Source organism: Choloepus didactylus, chromosome 11 (assembly GCF_015220235.1).
Source record: "Choloepus didactylus isolate mChoDid1 chromosome 11, mChoDid1.pri, whole genome shotgun sequence".
Lineage (NCBI taxonomy): Eukaryota > Metazoa > Chordata > Mammalia > Pilosa > Megalonychidae > Choloepus > Choloepus didactylus.
In genome coordinates, this window is record NC_051317.1 from 70,867,680 (window position 1) to 70,887,314 (window position 19,635).

Sequence of the window (19,635 nt, forward strand, 5' to 3'; positions counted from 1 at the left end):
CACAGTTGCCAAAACAGCATGGTACTGGCACAAAGATAGACATATAGATCAATGGAATCGAATTGAGAATTCAGAGATAGACCCTCAGATCTATGGCCGACTGATCTTTGATAAGGCCCCCAAAGTCACCGAACTGAGCCATAATGGTCTTTTCAACAAATGGGGCTGGGAAAGTTGGATATCCATATCCAAAAGAATGAAAGAGGACCCCTACCTCACCCCCTACGCAAAAATTAACTCAAAATGGACCAAAGATCTCAATATAAAAGAAAGTACCATAAAACTCCTAGAAGATAATGTAGGAAAACATCTTCAAGACCTTGTATTAGGAGGCCACTTCCTAGACTTTACACCCAAAGCACAAGCAACAAAAGAGAAAATAGATAAATGGGAACTCCTCAAGCTTAGAAGTTTCTGCACCTCAAAGGAATTTCTCAAAAAGGTAAAGAGGCAGCCAACTCAATGGGAAAAAATTTTTGGAAACCATGTATCTGACAAAAGACTGATATCTTGCATATACAAAGAAATCCTACAACTCAATGAAAATAGTACAGACAGCCCAATTATAAAATGGGCAAAAGATATGAAAAGACAGTTCTCTGAAGAGGAAATACAAATGGCCAAGAAACACATGAAAAAATGTTCAGCTTCACTAGCTATTAGAGAGATGCAAATTAAGACCACAATGAGATACCATCTAACACCGGTTAGAATGGCTGCCATTAAACAAACAGGAAACTACAAATGCTGGAGGGGATGTGGAGAAATTGGAACTCTTATTCATTGTTGGTGGGACTGTATAATGGTTCAGCCACTCTGGAAGTCAGTCTGGCAGTTCCTTAGAAAACTAGATATAGAGCTACCATTCGATCCAGCGATTGCACTTCTCGGTATATACCCGGAAGATCGGAAAGCAGTGACACGAACATATATCTGCATGCCAATGTTCATAGCAGCATTATTCACAATTGCCAAGAGATGGAAACAACCCAAATGTCCTTCAACAGATGAGTGGATAAATAAAATGTGGTATATACACACGATGGAATACTACGCGGCAGTAAGAAGGAACGATCTGGTGAAACATATGACAACATGGATGAACCTTGAAGACATAATGCTGAGCGAAATAAGCCAGGCACAAAAAGAGAAATATTATATGCTACCACTAATGTGAACTTTGAAAAATGTAAAACAAATGGTTTATAATGTAGAATGTAGGGGAACTAGCAGTAGAGAGCAATTAAGGAAGGGGGAACAATAATCCAAGTAGAACAGATAAGCTATTTAACGTTCTGGGGATGCCCAGAAATGACTATGGTCTGTTAATTTCTGATGGATGTAGTAGGAACAAGTTCACTGAAATGTTGCTATATTATGTAACTTTCTTGGGGTAAAGTAGGAACATGTTGGAAGTTAAGCAGTTATCTTAGGTTAGTTGTCTTTTTCTTACTCCCTTGCTATGGTCTCTTTGAAATGTTCTTTTATTGTATGTTTGTTTTCTTTTTAACTTTTTTTTTCATACAGTTGATTTGAAAAAAGAAGGGAAAGTTAAAAAAAAAAAAAAAAAGAAAAAAGACAAACAAGGAAAAAAAAAAAAAAAGATGTAGTGCCCCCTTGAGGAGCCTGTGGAGAATGCAGGGGTATTCGCCTACCCCACCTCCATGGTTGCTAACATGACCACAGACATAGGGGACTGGTGGTTTGATGGGTTGAGCCCTCTACCATAAGTTTTACCCTTGGGAAGACGGTTGCTGCAAAGGAGAGGCTAGGCCTCCCTGTATTTGTGCCTAAGAGTCTCCTCCTGAATGCCTCTTTGTTGCTCAGATGTGGCCCTCTCTCTCTGGCTAAGCCAACTTGAAAGGTGAAATCACTGCCCTCCCCCCTACGTGGGATCAGACACCCAGGGAAGTGAATCTCCCTGGCAACGTGGAATATGACTCCCGGGGAGGAATGTAGACCCGGCATCGCGGGATGGAGAACATCTTCTTGACCAAAAGGGGGATGTGAAAGGAAATGAAATAAGCTTCAGTGGCAGAGAGATTCCAAAACGAGCCGAGAGATCACTCTGGTGGGCACTCTTACGCACACTTTAGACAACCTTTTTTAGGTTCTAAAGAATTGGGGTAGCTGGTGGTGGATACCTGAAACTATTAAACTACAACCCAGAACCCATGAATCTCGAAGACAGTTGTATAAAAATGTAGCTTATGAGGGGTGACAGTGGGATTGGGAATGCCATAAGGACCAAACTCCACTTTGTCTAGTTTATGGATGGATGTGTAGAAAAGTAGGGGAAGCAAACAAACAGACAAAGGTACCTAGTGTTCTTTTTTACTTCAATTGCTGTTTTTCACTCTAATTATTATTCTTGTTATTTTTGTGTGTGTGCTAATGAAGGTGTCAGGGATTGATTTAGGTGATGAATGTACAACTATGTAATGGTACTGTAAACAATCGAAAGTACAATTTGTTTTGTATGACTGCGTGGTATGTGAATATATCTCAATAAAATGATGATTAAAAAAAAAATCCTCCAATAAAAAAAAAAAAAAAAAAAAAAAAAAAAAAACTCGGATGCTCTGGCTCCACCCCAGCTGGTTTGGGGGTAGGAACCAGGCATCTTGTTTTCAGAAGCTCCCCAGGCAACCCCAGTGTGCAAGACAGCTTTGAGAACTGTTGTTCTCAGTGTAGGAAATTTCAGCTTCGTGAATGTTGTCTGAGCCAGCGGTCATGAGATCTGATGGTAAATGTCTCTTCTGTTTCAACCTTACATTTTCGGCAGGGTAAGGAGCCAGGCAAAGCCAAAATATCAAATGGAGTTTTTTCCTCCTTTGGGAAACAATTATAGGATCATTTGATCATTTGGTTTCAACTACTTCTAAGAAAGAATTATTCAGCCTGTGAAATGACCTCATTAACCATGTACCTGTGGTTAAATGTGTTACCTTTCAATTAATTATATTGATTTTGTGAAGAAAGTGCCCTGGTATAACTTTTTATATTTGTTTAATAAAAAGATTCTTGATGGAAAAAAAAAAAAAAAAATCCAATTCTTATTCTAAATCTAATGGCCTTTTCATTGAAGAATACACTTCAGAAGTAAAAGATCGATGAGAATGACAACTTATAGAGCCAACTATGTACTAATTCACTTAAGGAAGAAGAACAAACAAACGTATAGTTGAATTAGTTCAACAATAAAGAATGAGATCTGGGCATTTTATTTTCTACATTTGATGCCATATAAAGAATTTCTTTAAGTTCAAGATGGCAATTATATTAGTATTGAAGACCACGTATTGGAAGAATTCTTTTACTTACATAATTGTATTTACTATGCCCAACTACTCTATGAAATATATTAATACCTAAATTGCTACTTAATAGAAGAGTCTAAAATTGAAATCAAAATTATCATTGATTTGCTAAATTATGTAGTATAAGAAATAGCTTCATACTCTGAATTCTAGTCTTCAGGAAGAATTTGATAAGATATATATTAATATCCTTCAAATTACATTGTAAAGTCCAACAGATATGGGTGAAGATTTACAAAGAGGATTAAAAGTCAATATTCTAAAATAATAAATGGCATTCTACCTTACAAAGAATTCCTTCTTGAGCCTGTTTCCTACGTAGAAAAAAAATGTATCAAGAGAACCACCTTGTGTTCAAATTTTGAAAATACACATTTTTGAAACGAATTCAATATACTTTCAGTTACAGGGCTTTATTTTCTGTTTGCTGATTCCTGAGGTTGAATCATTATCCCTTAAGCTACCAAATTTCATAACGGTCGCTTAGTTCATGACTTAAAAGGCACAAAGAATTTTGGAATTGTAGCAGCTAACAGTAACTGATAGGAAGTAGGTTCTCCACTAATGTCTAGCAAATTTAATTTAACCACCATCCTATTGCAGGGAAATAGCAAGAAAGGGAAACTAGAAGATGGTAGGAACTTTGTGTGTGTGGGGATCAGTAAGGAAAGGAGGGGGGGAGTAAACAACCACAATATAGAACCTTATATCTGCATAAAGCTTTTAACTTCTGCAAAATGCTCTCATTTCTATGAGTATAGTTGAAAGTACATGGTGACGGAGTGCAGGACCTCTAATTGAGAGGTGAAAAGTTTTGCATTCTCCCTCACAATATTGGTTCTTTCATTCAGTCAATAAAACTATTGAACACGTATAACATAGTCACTGTGTTAGATGCCAAGGGTATCAAAATAAGTAAGATGTGTAACAGTTCGTTACAATATAGCCACAAAGAACTATAATGTAATGTGATAAATGGAGAAGATATATACAAATCCTAAAGGGCACAGAAGAGAGAAATAATAACAATGTTAAGTATCTAAATGAATTTGGAAAGTGCATTTTCTCCTTTAATTTTCAGAATGATCTTATAAGAAAGGTAGGACAGATATTATCCATACTTTTATTTTGCAGACGAAGAATATAAAGCTCAAACAGGTTAAGTAGCTCACCCAGGGTGTCAAAGCTTGAAAGTGAATTAGGGAACACTAATCTAGTTTCTCTAACTCTAAATTCCATGGTTACATTAGCATATCCTATAATATCTGAGGAATTATTGGATAGCAGATTAAGAGCACAGGGTTTGGAATGAGAAAACCTTGTGTTCAAGTCTAGGCTTTCCATTTACTAACTGTGGAATCCTTCACAAGTAACCAGACCTCTATGGATGACTTCCTGCCTTTGTAAAATCTGGATAATAAAAACTGCTTGATATCATTTTGAATACTAATCAGGATAATGTTTAGTGAAATGCCTGGCAGAGTAAATATTCAATAAATGGTACTGTTATTATACCTAGACAGCTTTTTATTATTGGATACAAGGATTGTATTGAACATTCATATCAGAATAAATGCCCAATCAGAATGGTAGATAGTCAATACATCATAGTAGTACATACTAGCTGAATATCAGTTAGGGGCCTCTAAAACTAAGAGAAAAAGAATAAGACAATATTTATTAGCTGTTAAGCCAGGCATGTAAAGGTGAAATTTTCTAAAACTTTAAAGTTATCTTTCTTTTTAAAAATATTGGAAGTTATTCTTCTGTGGAGTTTTCATTGTGATATATTTAGCTACTATAATTGTGAACTTAAATGGTACAACCTGTGCTTCCCAACCTTATAGTAAAAATGGGATAGCAATGACCATCACAAAGAGTCTATCTCTGGCTCTGTTCTCACCCTCTCTCCAGGGACTCCAACCTGCTCGAATTACTCTGAGGGAATTCTCTTGTGCTGATCTTCTTGGTTGTAGTCAGTGGTTAGAATCATAGAGTTTGGTGCTGACTGCTGGGGTTCAAGTTCTTGCTCTGCCACTTACTAGTTGTAAGTATAAATTTGGACAATTTATTAAACCTCTGTGTCTCAGTTTCCTCATATGTAAAATGAGGCAAATACTAGTACCTACTAGTTGTTAAGAGGGTTAAACAATTTCACATTTGCGGAGCAAAATAGAATAGCAATGTGAGTATATGTTAGTATTTTTAGGCCAGAGATTCTCCACTTTCCCCTTTCCTGCTCCAGCTTACTGTGATCTCTCTCTGTCAATCACACAACAAATATTTATGGAGTGCTTACTATGAACCACAACTTTCTAGGTACTGGAGAGGTACCCTGCCATTGTGGAGTTATACCAAGTAGACTAATAAAGTCACAGAATTTTTCACCACTGTTGCTTCCCATCAAAAGTGGTAGCAGAGTATAATCAACGCTTGGATTTATTGTGCCTTAGAAAACTAATTACTAAATCCCGGGATATATATTACTTAAAGGGTGATTAAACAGTGTTTAGCATATAATTAACTTTGAGATGTCTGGTTGCTTTATCAAGATCTCAGAATTTTCAATTAAGAATTATTTTAAGTATTTCAACTCTAGAAAAATAATTCCAAAATAAAAGCAAAGGATTTTCAAATAAATTTATCTTTTATGTTTCAGAATGTGCCGCTCTTCATAATATGATAAAAGGGCTACAGCACACTATTGAATATCAACATAATTTGAAAGGTAAGTTAGGGAAAAAAATCTTAAAAAGTATGATTTACTTGAGCACCTTTAAAAATAAAGAGTTTTTATATTATTGACAATAAGTCCCTTTTAATTTGGTCTCATGAAATTTGTCAGCTAAGGTTAGGACTCCTTACCACTTAACAATAATTTTGTAAATGATGAAATAAGAAATGCCATGCTGAGCAGAACAAGTCAGTCTTATTCTGTCTGACAGAGACATCAGGAAATATTTTACAATAGATCAGAATAATTCTCTATTATTTTCAAAAGCTTAGAAGTATATTCTCAGTAGCACTCTCTTTCTTTAATAATCCTGTATTCTTTTTTGAACGGCATGTATTTACTAGTTACATGATGAATATTCCATTCAAGCTGAGTGATAGTTTTTCTGTTTGTTATTTTTGTTATAAACCAATACTATATTTGTGTAAATGAAGTCAATATATTCAGCTCATCTTATTTTTCTTGGTCATGCTAACTCAATAGAATGGTATTTTGTCCTGTTCTGATTCAGCTGCAGTGCAAACAAAGGTTGTGGGGGATAAATATAGGATTTCCCTCTATTATATCAGATATTAGACTAAATTGTCTTTAATGCCCTTTCCAACATAAAACTCAAATCTAGCAAAAATTCTCATCTTAGACCTCTACTTGTATCATAAAGTACGTATATAGGTGAGCTAGAATATTGGTCTTCAATGCCATTTATTTGACTTGGTATTTATTTTCTTATTGCCTCTGTGATTTTCTATTGAGAATTGTATTTTCTTAAAAATACCATTAGTTCTTTCTCTTTGCCCATTTTTTTTCCCTAAAGTCTTTCCTTGAGTGATGATGAAACAAGGTATAGAAGTTGTATTAGATGATTTCACACTTATTTTATCAAATGACCTCTGAGTATAGAGAGGATTCATTTCCATATTCACACATCACTCAAAACTGTGCTGGAGACCAACGGGGAAAAAAGATGGGGATCACACCATCTCCAATGCCTTTTCTTTTGGTTAACTCCTGCTGGCTTTTGATCTTGATTTGTTCCATAGATTTTCACTTTGCTTGATTCTAGCATTCTGCTCATTTTTTCCCAGTGCTTGATCCCTATCATACACCTGATTTCGACTTCTCCTTGTGCTGTGACTAAAATACAATGCCTAGCTCAAATAAATAGGCATATGAATGCTCATAATCCTTTAAAGGCTCTTATTCTAGGATTCAAGTGGTATTTAACTCTTCCTAGAATTTTGTTCAAACAAAACATTTACTAGAAATTAATTTTAAATACTTGAAAGTCCCAGGAGTCAATTGTGAATATATTGAACACTAAGCATCATTTCTTTGTGCAAGCTTATCAAATATTGATAGATAATCAAGAATACCATCTTTTCACAGGTGAAGTAGTACAAGTTTTTAAATATCCATTCCTGAAAATGACTCACTAATTTGATTTTTCCAATGCTTCTACAGGCCTTGGTTTGGGCAAGGTAGTAAATGTTTGAACTTACCTGTCTTTAATCTCTTTCATCCAATTGCTTGCAGGTATTACATAGTTAATTTGCATATTCAGGCTACAGAATAGATACTAATGATTTCCTCCCCCAGCAGCTATATCCTCTTCTTAATAGAAACCTGATTTTTGTCTCTGATATTCACCCTCTTACCACTCAACCATATGCCTTAGGGGAAGCTGATTGCACCCAACCTCCAAGGGAGGGCTTCTGGAATAATTTTCCTCTCTCCAAAGAGATAGGCCGTGGTCTCCTGGTTATTGATGTGTCTGCATATGATATGCATATTGATATGTCTGCATATTGATATGTCTGCATATGCAGACATATCTGTGAAATTGTTGCACAGATCTTGCTTCCAGTATGAAAATTGTGCCAGCACTGAAGATGGCAGGGAGAGAGACTAAAGGACCTGATTTCTTGATGACATTATTGAGCTGCTGAATCGATAACCCTCTGGGCCTAAGAGTCTTTTCAGTTACTACAAGAGAAATGATACTTCCCTTTAATCTCATTCATGAGCCTTTTCAGTAGGGATGATGTAAAAGATGATCGATTAGGATGCAAAAAGAAACTATTAGAATTCCTAATTATACTTACTGTTACCTAAAAATCAAAGCAAATAATCTTATGAAAATTTAATAAATAGAATGATGTTCCTTACTCTATCTGTATGTCAGTTGTGGGTCACTTATGATACACAAGATTCTCCCAAGAAGAGCAGGCATTTATTTATTTCCCCAGTCTCAGAGTAGTGCAGTTTACACTTATCCAATTAAAAGGATTTATAGATTATGTTAGCACCTTCTAATCAAATTAATCCTTCAAAATGACAAGTAGCTTATTTAGATGTAATTCCATCATTAAGTGATTTAGAAACTGTAAATATGTCAACTTCAAGGACTCTCACCTGCATGTTAAACTTGGAAACAGAACTCTAATTTCAATAAGAATCCTTCAAATAATAAGTCTGTGATTTTTAACCTTTTTGTTATTTTTTTAAACCTTTTGAGAAAGTTTATAAGAACAATAAACTAATATCAAGAAAGATGGTTATTGACTGACAAACTTCAAAAACAACCTTCTTTGTATAATTGGTGATTGAGGTTGAAAAATGAGTATCATAATTAACAGCAGCCAATGATGCATTTGTTTCATTAAAACCAAGTATCAAAGTAACATGAGTAGTGGAACCAGCCTTTAAATTTCTGTATCAAAATGAATAAATCAGGATTGTAAAAATTACTGATGAATTTTTATTTCCATTGTCTCACTAAAATTTTTTAACAGCACTAATAATTAAATAAGTTTTAAAATTTTGTAACAATACCTTAAATATTCTCAAAATAATTTAACATTTTCCTCTTTTAGTTTACCTCTGTAATTCCTATTTTTGTCTGTTTTCATAGGTACATAAAATTAGTATGTTGCATATAAATAATTCAAAAATAAATAGACATGAATTAAGGAGTACATGTGCATTATTTATATTGAGAGGAAATATATAAAAGGTTGGAAACTGCTAGTTTCAAACACCACATCTTTGTGTCACTGCAGTTTAAACTTTTTTGTTTATGTTGGCCATTCTCTCCTCTCTTAACTTTCTATCAACTGTATATGAGAAAGTGGTTGGTCCCACTTGCCAACATATTAACCCATTTTTGGCAATAGCTTTGGAATTTCAAAGCTTGAGGGGAAAATTGAGTCATCTCATTCTCATGATTGATTGGATGAGTAAGTTAAACATATTTTCTAAGATTTCTTATTGTCAGGCCCTGGCAGGAAGCTCTTCCTTTTATTACTGCTAACGTGATAACAGAAGGAAAGTCAATGAATAATATTAATGAATTGTGTCTGATATGCTGTTTATCAGTGGAAAGGGAGATAAGGGCCCACCATGTGATTTGGCAAAAAATGTTGGAAACTCTATAACACTATAACATGGGCTTTTTTTTTTTTTTTTTCATTGCTTGATTTCCCTATCCCCACCTCCCAAATTTGGTCTTTATAATTCAAAGAATACATCCATGCTACTTTGAAATAGGTATTGGGACCTAAGGCTATGAGATATAGAATATGATTCACTGTGATATATCAAATGTCAGAAATTTTTCTTGTATTATATGTATTCTTAAATACCCCCAGTAGTTAATTGGCTGATAGATAGATTGGCATTATGCCTTCTGATTTATGGCCAGTGGTTACTACAAGGGCAAAGAAAGCAAGACTCAGAGCTCTTTCTCCATTAGATGAAAGTTATTGCCATAGCAGTCCAAAATCAAGCAAATTGAAGGAATTTAATTTAGAAAGCCAAACACATTGGCAGTTGTGTCACATGGAGAAAAGAGAGACACATGAATGAGCTGCAAATACTGCATCACCCCAACATCAGTGGAATTCAAACTTCTACCAGTTGTCTCTAGATAGTTTCTCCCAGCTTATCATTGCTTTTTTCCTGTCTGAACTGAATCTGAATAACCTGAATTTATTCTATCAGGGTAGGATTCAAGGAAAACATTGTTTTGTATAGTACAATTTTTATTGTACAAAATTAATTAATCAAAATTGATCTTTAATCAAATGTTTAAAAAGCAAATAGTTCAGTGCTATTCTGTAAAAGAAAATTATCTAAAAAAGTAAACTAATCCATGATCAGTTACTCCTTAAGAAAAAGGTATTACTTAAATTAAAAGTAGTTTAAATGCATACAAAATACTTCTTCAAACATAATTTTGAAAAAAATATTTCCTAAAATATTTAGACACATTAGCCAACATCTAGTATAAATCCTTGGAAGAACTCTGTATTTCTATAACAAGTATATATTCTTGGAAGAACTCTGTATTCCTTCTATGTGAGGAAATCATCTGTTATGAATATGTAATTCAGAATCTTCATTATTTAAAACTTGCCTCTTTCCAAAACAAATTTGCTAAAATAGCATTAAAGTTAGGTTAAAAGAACAAAATATATGCATTAGGCCAGCTCCATAATTTTCAGGGCCCAGTGCAAAATGAAAATGTGGGGCCCTATGTTCAAAAAACAGGAAACAAGTGGCATTAGAGTTTCTGAAATATAATTTTTTTTCTTTCTTCTGTGAGCTCTCTCAATTTGTCATGGTCTGGAATTGTATTTGTTATTTAATGTTGTAAGTAAAGAAAAATTAAAATTTTAAATTATTTTAAATTATTTAATTATTAAATTTTAAATTATTAGCATGAATTTTACAGTTCATCTTTATATTGTGCAAACCATTTTTAAATGCAAAATATGCAGAATTACCAAAATTATACAATTTATTTTTCATAGTTTGTACATGCATATCTATTTCATTCTTACAGAATAGTGAAAATGGTACACAAAACTAACTCAACAATTTTTATTTATTTTACTTCTTGATATATGTACATTGTGTCAACACTCTCTACCTTCAACTTACTGGTGAGTACAGAAAGACTGAAAGGAAAAGGACCTATGGGCAGCTCTATTTTCCCTTTTCTTCTACATCATCATTTTCATTGTGAGTGTTTGTCTAATAGAGAGAAGTAACAGGAGTAAGAAAGGATAAGATGGTCATTTGTGTTTCTTAGATTGGCATTGCCTGCCTTTTACATTTGAAGCAAGTTCTAGTTTCAACAGAAAGTGTGGCCCCTCGGGTCTGTCAGGGCCCCTGCTCACTTGGTTGTAAATAGAAGATGCTTCCCTTGACTCACTTTGAGTCTCTCTGAACTCCCATGCATCATGTGTCCCCTGGAATTCTGTGCTCATGAGGAATTGCAAATGCTGTCTACAAATACAGTGGCTAGAAACAGCAGACATGAATATTGCATGTATCTCCTCTGCTCACATGCATGCTGCATTGTCCCATCAGACTTCACTTACAAAATACAAGTTCAAAGATAAAATTATTAAGAATTTTAAGACAATGATGGCAGAATATTAAACCAAGCATGGCACCTTCTGAATGCAGGACTCTGTGCAACTGCACATGTTACATGCCAGTGAAACTGGTCCTGAATGTAAATAAATGGAAGAAAGTTGGGTAGATACTTTGATCAAAAGCCAAGGCTAAGGGGGAGTTGCTTCAATTTAGCACAAAAGTTAACTCTACATTTTCTAGAAACTAAAGCAAAATAGAACAAACCAAACAATGTGATGAGCTGTATAACTATTGATATCTGATTTTTTAATAAAAAATGTCAAATGTCCAGTTTATTAGAAGACAGTACCAATTATATGAGTAAATTGAGAATAATATCAATATAAATCAACACAGCATTTATGCAGGCAACCAAGCAGAAACCTCTAATGTAAAAATATCTAGATCATGAAATGAAATGAAATTATTAGAGTTAAACAACCAGATCATCAGTGATATACATGAAAGCTGACTAGATGTAAGTCTATAATGAATCTAAAAACAGTGCACACTTAAGAACTTTCTTTCCTCCATTTGACACTGAAAGAGAAAAACTAACTTCAGAAAAATATAATGCAAAATTTTTAAAATCCAAGAAACTAAAGTAAATTTTGGCCAGGTCAGAGAAATATTACTTTCCAAATATCCATTCCAGGTAGACTGTACAGTGATGAAAAATGCTATTTGAATTTATAACTCCTTCAGATAAGTTATGTGGTTCTAGTTAGCATAATTATAGATGTGCCAACACCAGATAACATACAAGTTGCTTAACATTTAGATGGGTTGGTCAATTTTTCTGGCAGAGGGAAGACATCATCATTAAAATGTCAGTTTCCCTAAAGTTAATATATAGATTTAATACAACTTCAATTAGAATACTAAATTGGGAAATGGATATTATGTAACACAAATCTTAAAGTTTGTTTGACAGAATAAATGCCTAGGAATAAACAAGAAAACTCTGAAAAAGAATAATGTGGGGAAAGAGGACTTCCCTTACCAGATTGCAACATGCTCTAAAGGCTTTGTAATCAAATCAGTATGGTATTGGCATAGAAATAGAAAAATACATCAGTGGAAAAAATTGGGACCTAAAGAGGCACCAATATATATGGTAATATAATGTATGGCATAAGGGATATTTCAGTTTATTGGAAAAAGAATGGGTTTTTTAACATATGGTGCTGGTACAGCTGGCTTTCCATCTGGAAGAAATAAACATTAGATTCTTTCCCACTACATCAAAAATGAATTCCAGATGGATAAAAGACTTCAGCGTAAAAAAGAGCAATAGAACAGAAAATCTAGGATACAACACGTATAACCTAGAGCTGGGATATATCTTCTTAACCAAGATGGAAACCTCAGGTGCTACATAAAACAAAAACAGACCTAATAGGCTTTATTAACAACACAACTGTGGTGGCTTTGAGCTATGTACCCAAGAAAAACATGTTCTTAAACTTAATCCATTCCTGTGCGTGTGGACCCATTGTAAATAAGATCCGTTCAATATGTTATGTCATTTAAAGTATGGCCCAAATGAATCAGGTTAATCCAGATTACTGGAGTCCTTTTTAAGCAAATTGAAAGACAGAAAGCCAGAGGGAGCAGCTAGAAGCTGAAAGTCAATGGGACCTGGAAGAGAAGGGAGAGGCCAAGAGAAGCATCATGTGCATTGCCATGAGACAGAGGAACCAAGGATGGAAGATCACCATAACCAGCCCCGGAACACCAATCTTCGTAAAGAAAGCATCACCTTGATAATGCCTTGATTTGGACTTCTCCTAGACTCAAAACCATGAGCCAACAAATTTCCACTGTTTAAGCCAACCCATTGCATGGTATTTGCTTTAGCAACAGGGAAACTAAAACAATAGGAAAAGAACAAAATTGAGGCATTAGCAAGGTGATGCTTTCTCTCTGAAGACAATGGCATTCTGGGGCTGGCGCCTGGCAATCCTTGGGCCTTGGCTTTTCTGTTGCACGGCAATGCACAGGGCAGCATCTTATCCTTTCTCTTCCATGTTCAGTTGACTTCCAGCCCGTGATGACTCCTCATGCCTTTTAACCTGTTCCCTTCTCTATAAGGCCTTCTCTTTGTGGCCTTCTGTCTTATTATTCCAGTAATAAGATTAAGATGTATCCTAATTCAGATGACCACATGTTAACTAAAAATAACATCATCAAAAGACTCTCTTTACAATGGGTTTACACTAAAGGGATGAATTAAGATTAAGAACATCTTTTTCTGGGGTACATAACTCCAAGCCACTGCAGTTTTGTTTATTCATTCATTAGTTGATGAACATTTGGGTTGTTTCCACTTTGGGGCTATTATGAATAATGCTGCTGTGAACATTTGCATACAAGCTTTTGCATGGATATTTGTTTTCATTTCCCTTGGTTATATACCTAGGAGTAGAACTACCAAGTCATATGGTAATTATATGTTTTGCTTTCTGAGGAACCTCTAAACCATTTTCCACAGTGGTTGCACCATTTTATATTCCCATCAACAATGTACAAGTGATCCTATTTCTCTGCATCCTCATACAACACTTGTTATTTTCAGTTTTCTTTATTAATGGCTATACAAGGGTGTATGAAGTGGTAGCTCATTTTGGTTTTGATTTCCTTTGCCCTAATGGCTAATGATATTGCGCATCTTTTCATATGCTAACTGACCATTTGTATATCTTCTATGGAAAGATGTCTATTCAAGGTGTTTGCCCATTTTTTTAATTGGGCTATCTTTTTGTTGTTGAGTTGTAGTTTTTTTTAACATATTTTGGATATTAAACCCTTATCAGATACATGATTTGAAATGTTTTCTCCCATTTTGTAGATTGTCTTTTTACTTTCTTGATAATGTTCTTAGATGCAGAATAGTTTTTAATTTTGATGAAGTCTAGTTTGTCTGTTTTTTCTATTGTTGCTCATGCTTTTCATGTCTTATCTTCGAATCCGTTACTAATATAAGTTCCTGAAGATTTTCCCCTATGTTTTCTTCTAAGAGTTCTGTGGTTTCGGATCTTATATTTAGATCATTGATCCATTTTGAATTAATTTTTGTATATGTTGTGAGGTAGGGGTCTAACTTTATTCTTTTGCATGGGAATGTCCAGTTTTATCAGCACCATTTCTGGAAGGCCTGTTCCTTCCCCATTGAGTGGACAGGGCTCCCTTGTCAAAAATCACTTCACCATAGATGTGTGGGGTTTTCTTTAAAGATGTTTTTGCTGGATATGAAAGCCTAGTTTAGCATTTTATTTTCTTTCAATATTTTAAATATTTCTTTCCATTTTCTTCTGGCATGCATTGTGTCCGATGAGAAGTCAATGATAATTATTAATGTCATTCTTCCATATCCCAAGTGTCTTTCTTTTCCTTGCTGCTTTTAAGTTTGTTTTTTTTTTATCAGTTTTTTTTTTTTTCTTTATCAGTGGTTTTCACAAATATGCTCATGATTGCCTGTGCATATTTGTATGTCCTGTTTGGGAATTTTTGAGCTTCTTAAATTGGAGAATTTATTGTTGTCATCATATATATTTTTTGCCCATTCTTTCTTGAAATATTTTTTATGCTTTCCCCCATACCACTTCTGGAACTCCAATTACACATTGTTATATTCATATTGGTTCTTATTTTCATTAATATTTCTCTATTGAGATTCCCTGTTTGTTTCTTTATTATGTTAATATTTTCCTTTAAATCCTTGGTAGTTTTAATAGCTGTTTTAAAGGCCTTATCTGTTAATTCCATTATTTCTGTCATTTCTGGGTCTGATTCTATTGACTGTTTATTCTCTTAACCTTAGTTCCCATTTTCTGATTCTTCATAACTTCTATTTTTTTTTTTTTACTTGGGGCTGGTTATTATAGATCCTACATTACTGAGTATCTATATTTTGGTTCTTAATATAGTTATGTTTAAGTAATAGAGTTAATCTCATAGGTGTTGAATTTACTTCTAGATTTAAAACTTTTGTTTGAATGGAAAGATTTCAGAGATTGAAATGGAAAATTGCCCATAAGCAAATCCTTTCTTTTGTGATTTTGTGTAACTCTATTTTAAATATATCTGCAAATGATTCTCTATTCTTATTCAGTAGACTTTCAACACTTCATCTTTAAGTTGCATACATGCTAAAGCAAAACTTGGAATTATTGTTATCCAGGCCTAGTGTCTCATCAGCCTTGTCACTGATCCCAATTAGGCACTGAATTCAAGCCCAAGCCTCTACCTTGGATTGGCTTCCAATTACAGGCCTGGCTCCATACTCTTAGTCTAATTTTAGTCCTGAGCACCTTCCATGGCTGGTTCAGCTACAGATCCTGGCTCTTTTTCAGACCCTCACCACATACTATACCAGGATTGGCTCTTTGATGATATATATACTTTTTTTCCTCCTTAAAACACCTAGAGATTAACAACCAGAGTAAGTACAGGAAACTGATGTGATTAAAGTCAAGTACCATTCCCTTTCTCTCATCCCTTATCAGGAAGAGTCTGGTTATTTATTAAAGGATTCCAATTATGATAGTTTTGAAGCCATAAAATAAATTAAAGATACAACACCATATTTCAATTAATTTTGTCTGATTTTTTATTTAAGTTTTATATAAAAAGACATTAGGTAAATATAGTTGTGACTCTCAAACAAGTTGCTGTGAGATAAACTTTCCTCCTTTTCTAATCTAGATGATTATCACTTAATCTTCTCTTTTGCTAGTAGTTTTATTTCCCTTACCCATTGACTTTCTGCAGTACTAACTATACTAATCCTCAAATATGGATCAATCCAACCATACACATTCTTTACTTATGTGCTATTGAGGTCTTTTGGTGGAAAATCTCACAAAGCAAATTGGTTTCATTTTTAATTTATGAGCTCATTTCAGCTATACCTTTAATTCTTCCTGTCTATTCAAAATTTTCACTCTCCAAGCCCTTTCTCTTCAACTTACTTTACTTTCTTTTCAACTTACCTCATTTTCTATTTCATAGCAAATATGGTAGCAATCAGGCATAAACTACCTCATTTCTTTTCATCTACCACCAATTCTCCCCCTGCCCCTCCTCTAAATATATACATATCTGGACATACCCTTATCTCCTTCCTCCTTAACTCAGAAAAAAGAAAATCCTTCTTATCCAAAGTTAATCTCTCCACTTTAATTTAACTCCCATTTCTGCTTACTTTCTCTTCTCAGAAGTTGCTTCTTCAATTATCCCTTCTTTTCTCCATCTTCCATTTCCCTCTTTTTATTGACTTTTTCATCTCAGCACTTAAACAGTTTTGATATCTTCCATAGTTTAAACACACAGACAAAGCTTCCTTGACCTTGGATTTGTTCCCTTCAGTTGCTCCCACTCTTCTCTTACAACCAAACTTCAAGGGAGTATTCTACACTCACTGTCTCCATTTCCATACTTTCGCTTACTCTTCAACTTACAACAGATCAGACATTGCATGAAGATTTGAGATTCAAAGTACTTTCACTTGATCTTTGGTGGCAGTTGTTGATCATAACCCCCTTAAACTCTCTTTGTTTAGTACCACTCTCCCCTGCTTCTCTGATCAGTCCTTCTCAGTCTCCTTTATAGAATATTCTTCCTCTGGCCATCTCTTAATGTTTTTTAGCCTGCCAAAGAATGTTCCCCTGGAAATCTCATAGGCACTTCAAGTGTAGTAGGACAAAATCCAAAGTCATCATTTTACTCCATTTATCCCTTCTTAATTTCCCCCAAAATGATGAACACTGCTCAGGTACCCAAATCTGCAACCTGAAAGTCAAAGTTTTCCCTTTCTTTTGCATCCTCTATCCAACCAGTCACCAAGTCTCTGGTAATTCTACTATCTAAACAGTTCTCCTGCCCCTTTTAGTTTACTGCCACTGATAGTAGCTCCTATTATCTCCTACTTTATCTATCTGATACCTATGCCTCTAGTGTCACAACCCACCCCTTCATTCTCCAAACTGTTGCCAGATAATCTTTTTTAACATGTAACTCTAATCATTTCAGTCCACCCTTCAAAATTCTTTGATGACACCCTATAATCTATAAAATAAGATCCAAAATCACTTATATAGAATATATCCTCCTTGGTGACATGGTTCCAACCTACTTAGCACCTCCTCTTCACACTGTACATGCCAACAGTACTAGTAGTTAAATTGTGATTTCCCAATATGTTATACTCACTTAAGCCTGTGTTCTTCTGTGCATGAGATAGGCCTTATTTAAATTCAGCTCAGATGGTTCCTCTTCTATTAATTCTTTCTGACTTCAAGCTGGCCTAGGCTTTCTTTCTATAGGTTATAATAATATTTCAGACTCACTGCCATTAAAGAACAATTGTAGAGGACTTCTGGAAGATGGCAGTTAGAAAAGACAAGGCAAAAAAAAACACCTCTGTGAAAAATACTAGATAAAAGCCAGAAAGTCACCCAGAACACCAGTTCCAGCAATGCACCGGCTGGACAAGGTCTGCTAAATCCACAGGGACCATGCCTTGGTGAAACCAGGAGTCTGAAGCAAGTAAGCCTGCTGAGTATCCGGCAGCCACACTGCGGTGTGGGGAAACCGTGGGTTAGAGTTTGGAGTTGGACTAGTTCTTTTTTAAAAAACCCAAAAACGGCTGTGATACAGCAGTGAGAACCACACAGGGAAGCACAGCAGGAACATCTCCACAACCTGTGAGTATACCTCAATATCTGGCATGGACAATAGCTTTCACGCACCTGCTGCTAATTGTCTCGGAGCGAGGCAGGGAGAGGTTAGCCAAAAAGGGGAAAAAACCATGCCGCTTACAGCCATCTTCCTAGCAGGCTAGGAACACTCCTGCCTGGCACCAGCACAACAGCCCAGAGCCGCGCCAAAAAACCCAGTGTGACAGAAAGTGTTTCTAGCATCACGCACACACACCACAATATTAGGAATGGACGATAGCCTTTTGCGCACCCACAGCTAATTGTCTTGGAGCTTGGAAGGCAGAGTAGTGCGAAAAGGGGGAAATTAACACGCCCCATTCAGCCATCCTTTCAGCAGGCTGGGAATGCCTCTACATGGCCCGGCAGCCCAGAACTTTCCTTGAGGGTTGGCACACACTTGTGGTGTAGCACAGCCTTCTAAAAGGGCATGGCTTGGAAGAGGGACCCACTTGGAAATCCCAGGGAACATACGTCAATGCCAAGGACTTGTGAGTCAGCGGCAGAGACAATCTGTGGTGAGACCGAACTGAAGGTTTAGACTCTTGGAACAGCCTTAAATCTCTAGGAACACCTGGGAGGTCTGATTGTTAAAGCCACCCTCCCTCCCTAACCACTCAGACACACACCCCACATTCAGGGCAGACAGCACCAACTAAACACTTAAAACTGGTGCACCAATTGGACCCCACAAGAATCAGACCCACACACACCATAAAGACAAAGTTGGGGAGAACTGGTTTGAGGGGACTAGGTGGCTCGCAGATGCCACCTGCTGGTTAGTTTGAGAAAGTGTACACCACCAACCTGTAGATCTGACAAATTAGAGAGAAGTCTTTGAATTAGCATGCATATCCTAAAAGAATCCTGTTCGAGTTTGTTAATGCTGTGGTAATGCAAAACACCAGAGATAGATGGGCTTTTATAAAGGGGGTTTATTTGGTTTCAGATTTACAGTGTTAAGGTCATAAAGTGTCCAGAGTAAGTCATCAACAATCAGGTACCTTCACTGGAGTATGGCCAGTGATGTTCGGAAAACTTCTGTTACCTGGGAAGGCATGTGGCTGGTGTCTGCTCCAAAGTTCTGGTTTCAAAATGGCTTTCTCCCAGGATGTTCCTCTCTAGGCTGCAGTTCCTCAAAAATGTCACTCTTAGTTGCTCTTGAGGTGTTTGTACTCTCTTAGCTTCTCCAGAGCAAGAGTCTGCTTTCAATGGCCATCTTCAAACTGTCTCTCATATGCAGCTACTCTTAGCTTCTGTACATTCTTCAAAGTGTCCCCCTTGGCTTTAGCTCCTCTTCAAAATGTCACTGTCAGTTGCTCTTCAAAATGTCACTCACAGCTGCACTAAGTTCCTTCTGTTTGTCAGCTCATTTATATGGCTCCAGTGATTTAATTTAGAGCCACCCTGAATGGGTGGAGTAACACCTCCATGGAAATTA

General features: G+C 35.7%; 1 protein-coding gene across 1 annotated transcript in view; it reads left to right on the top strand.

The window, feature by feature from the left end:
• Positions 1-19,635, top strand: part of CCDC152 (coiled-coil domain containing 152) — an 86,352-nt gene that overhangs the window by 39,347 nt on the left and 27,370 nt on the right. Inside the window, exon 4 of the mRNA XM_037799146.1 lies at positions 5,980-6,048. Within this exon, the coding sequence (XP_037655074.1) occupies positions 5,980-6,048 (69 nt within the window). The remainder of the gene's footprint in view (positions 1-5,979; positions 6,049-19,635) is intronic.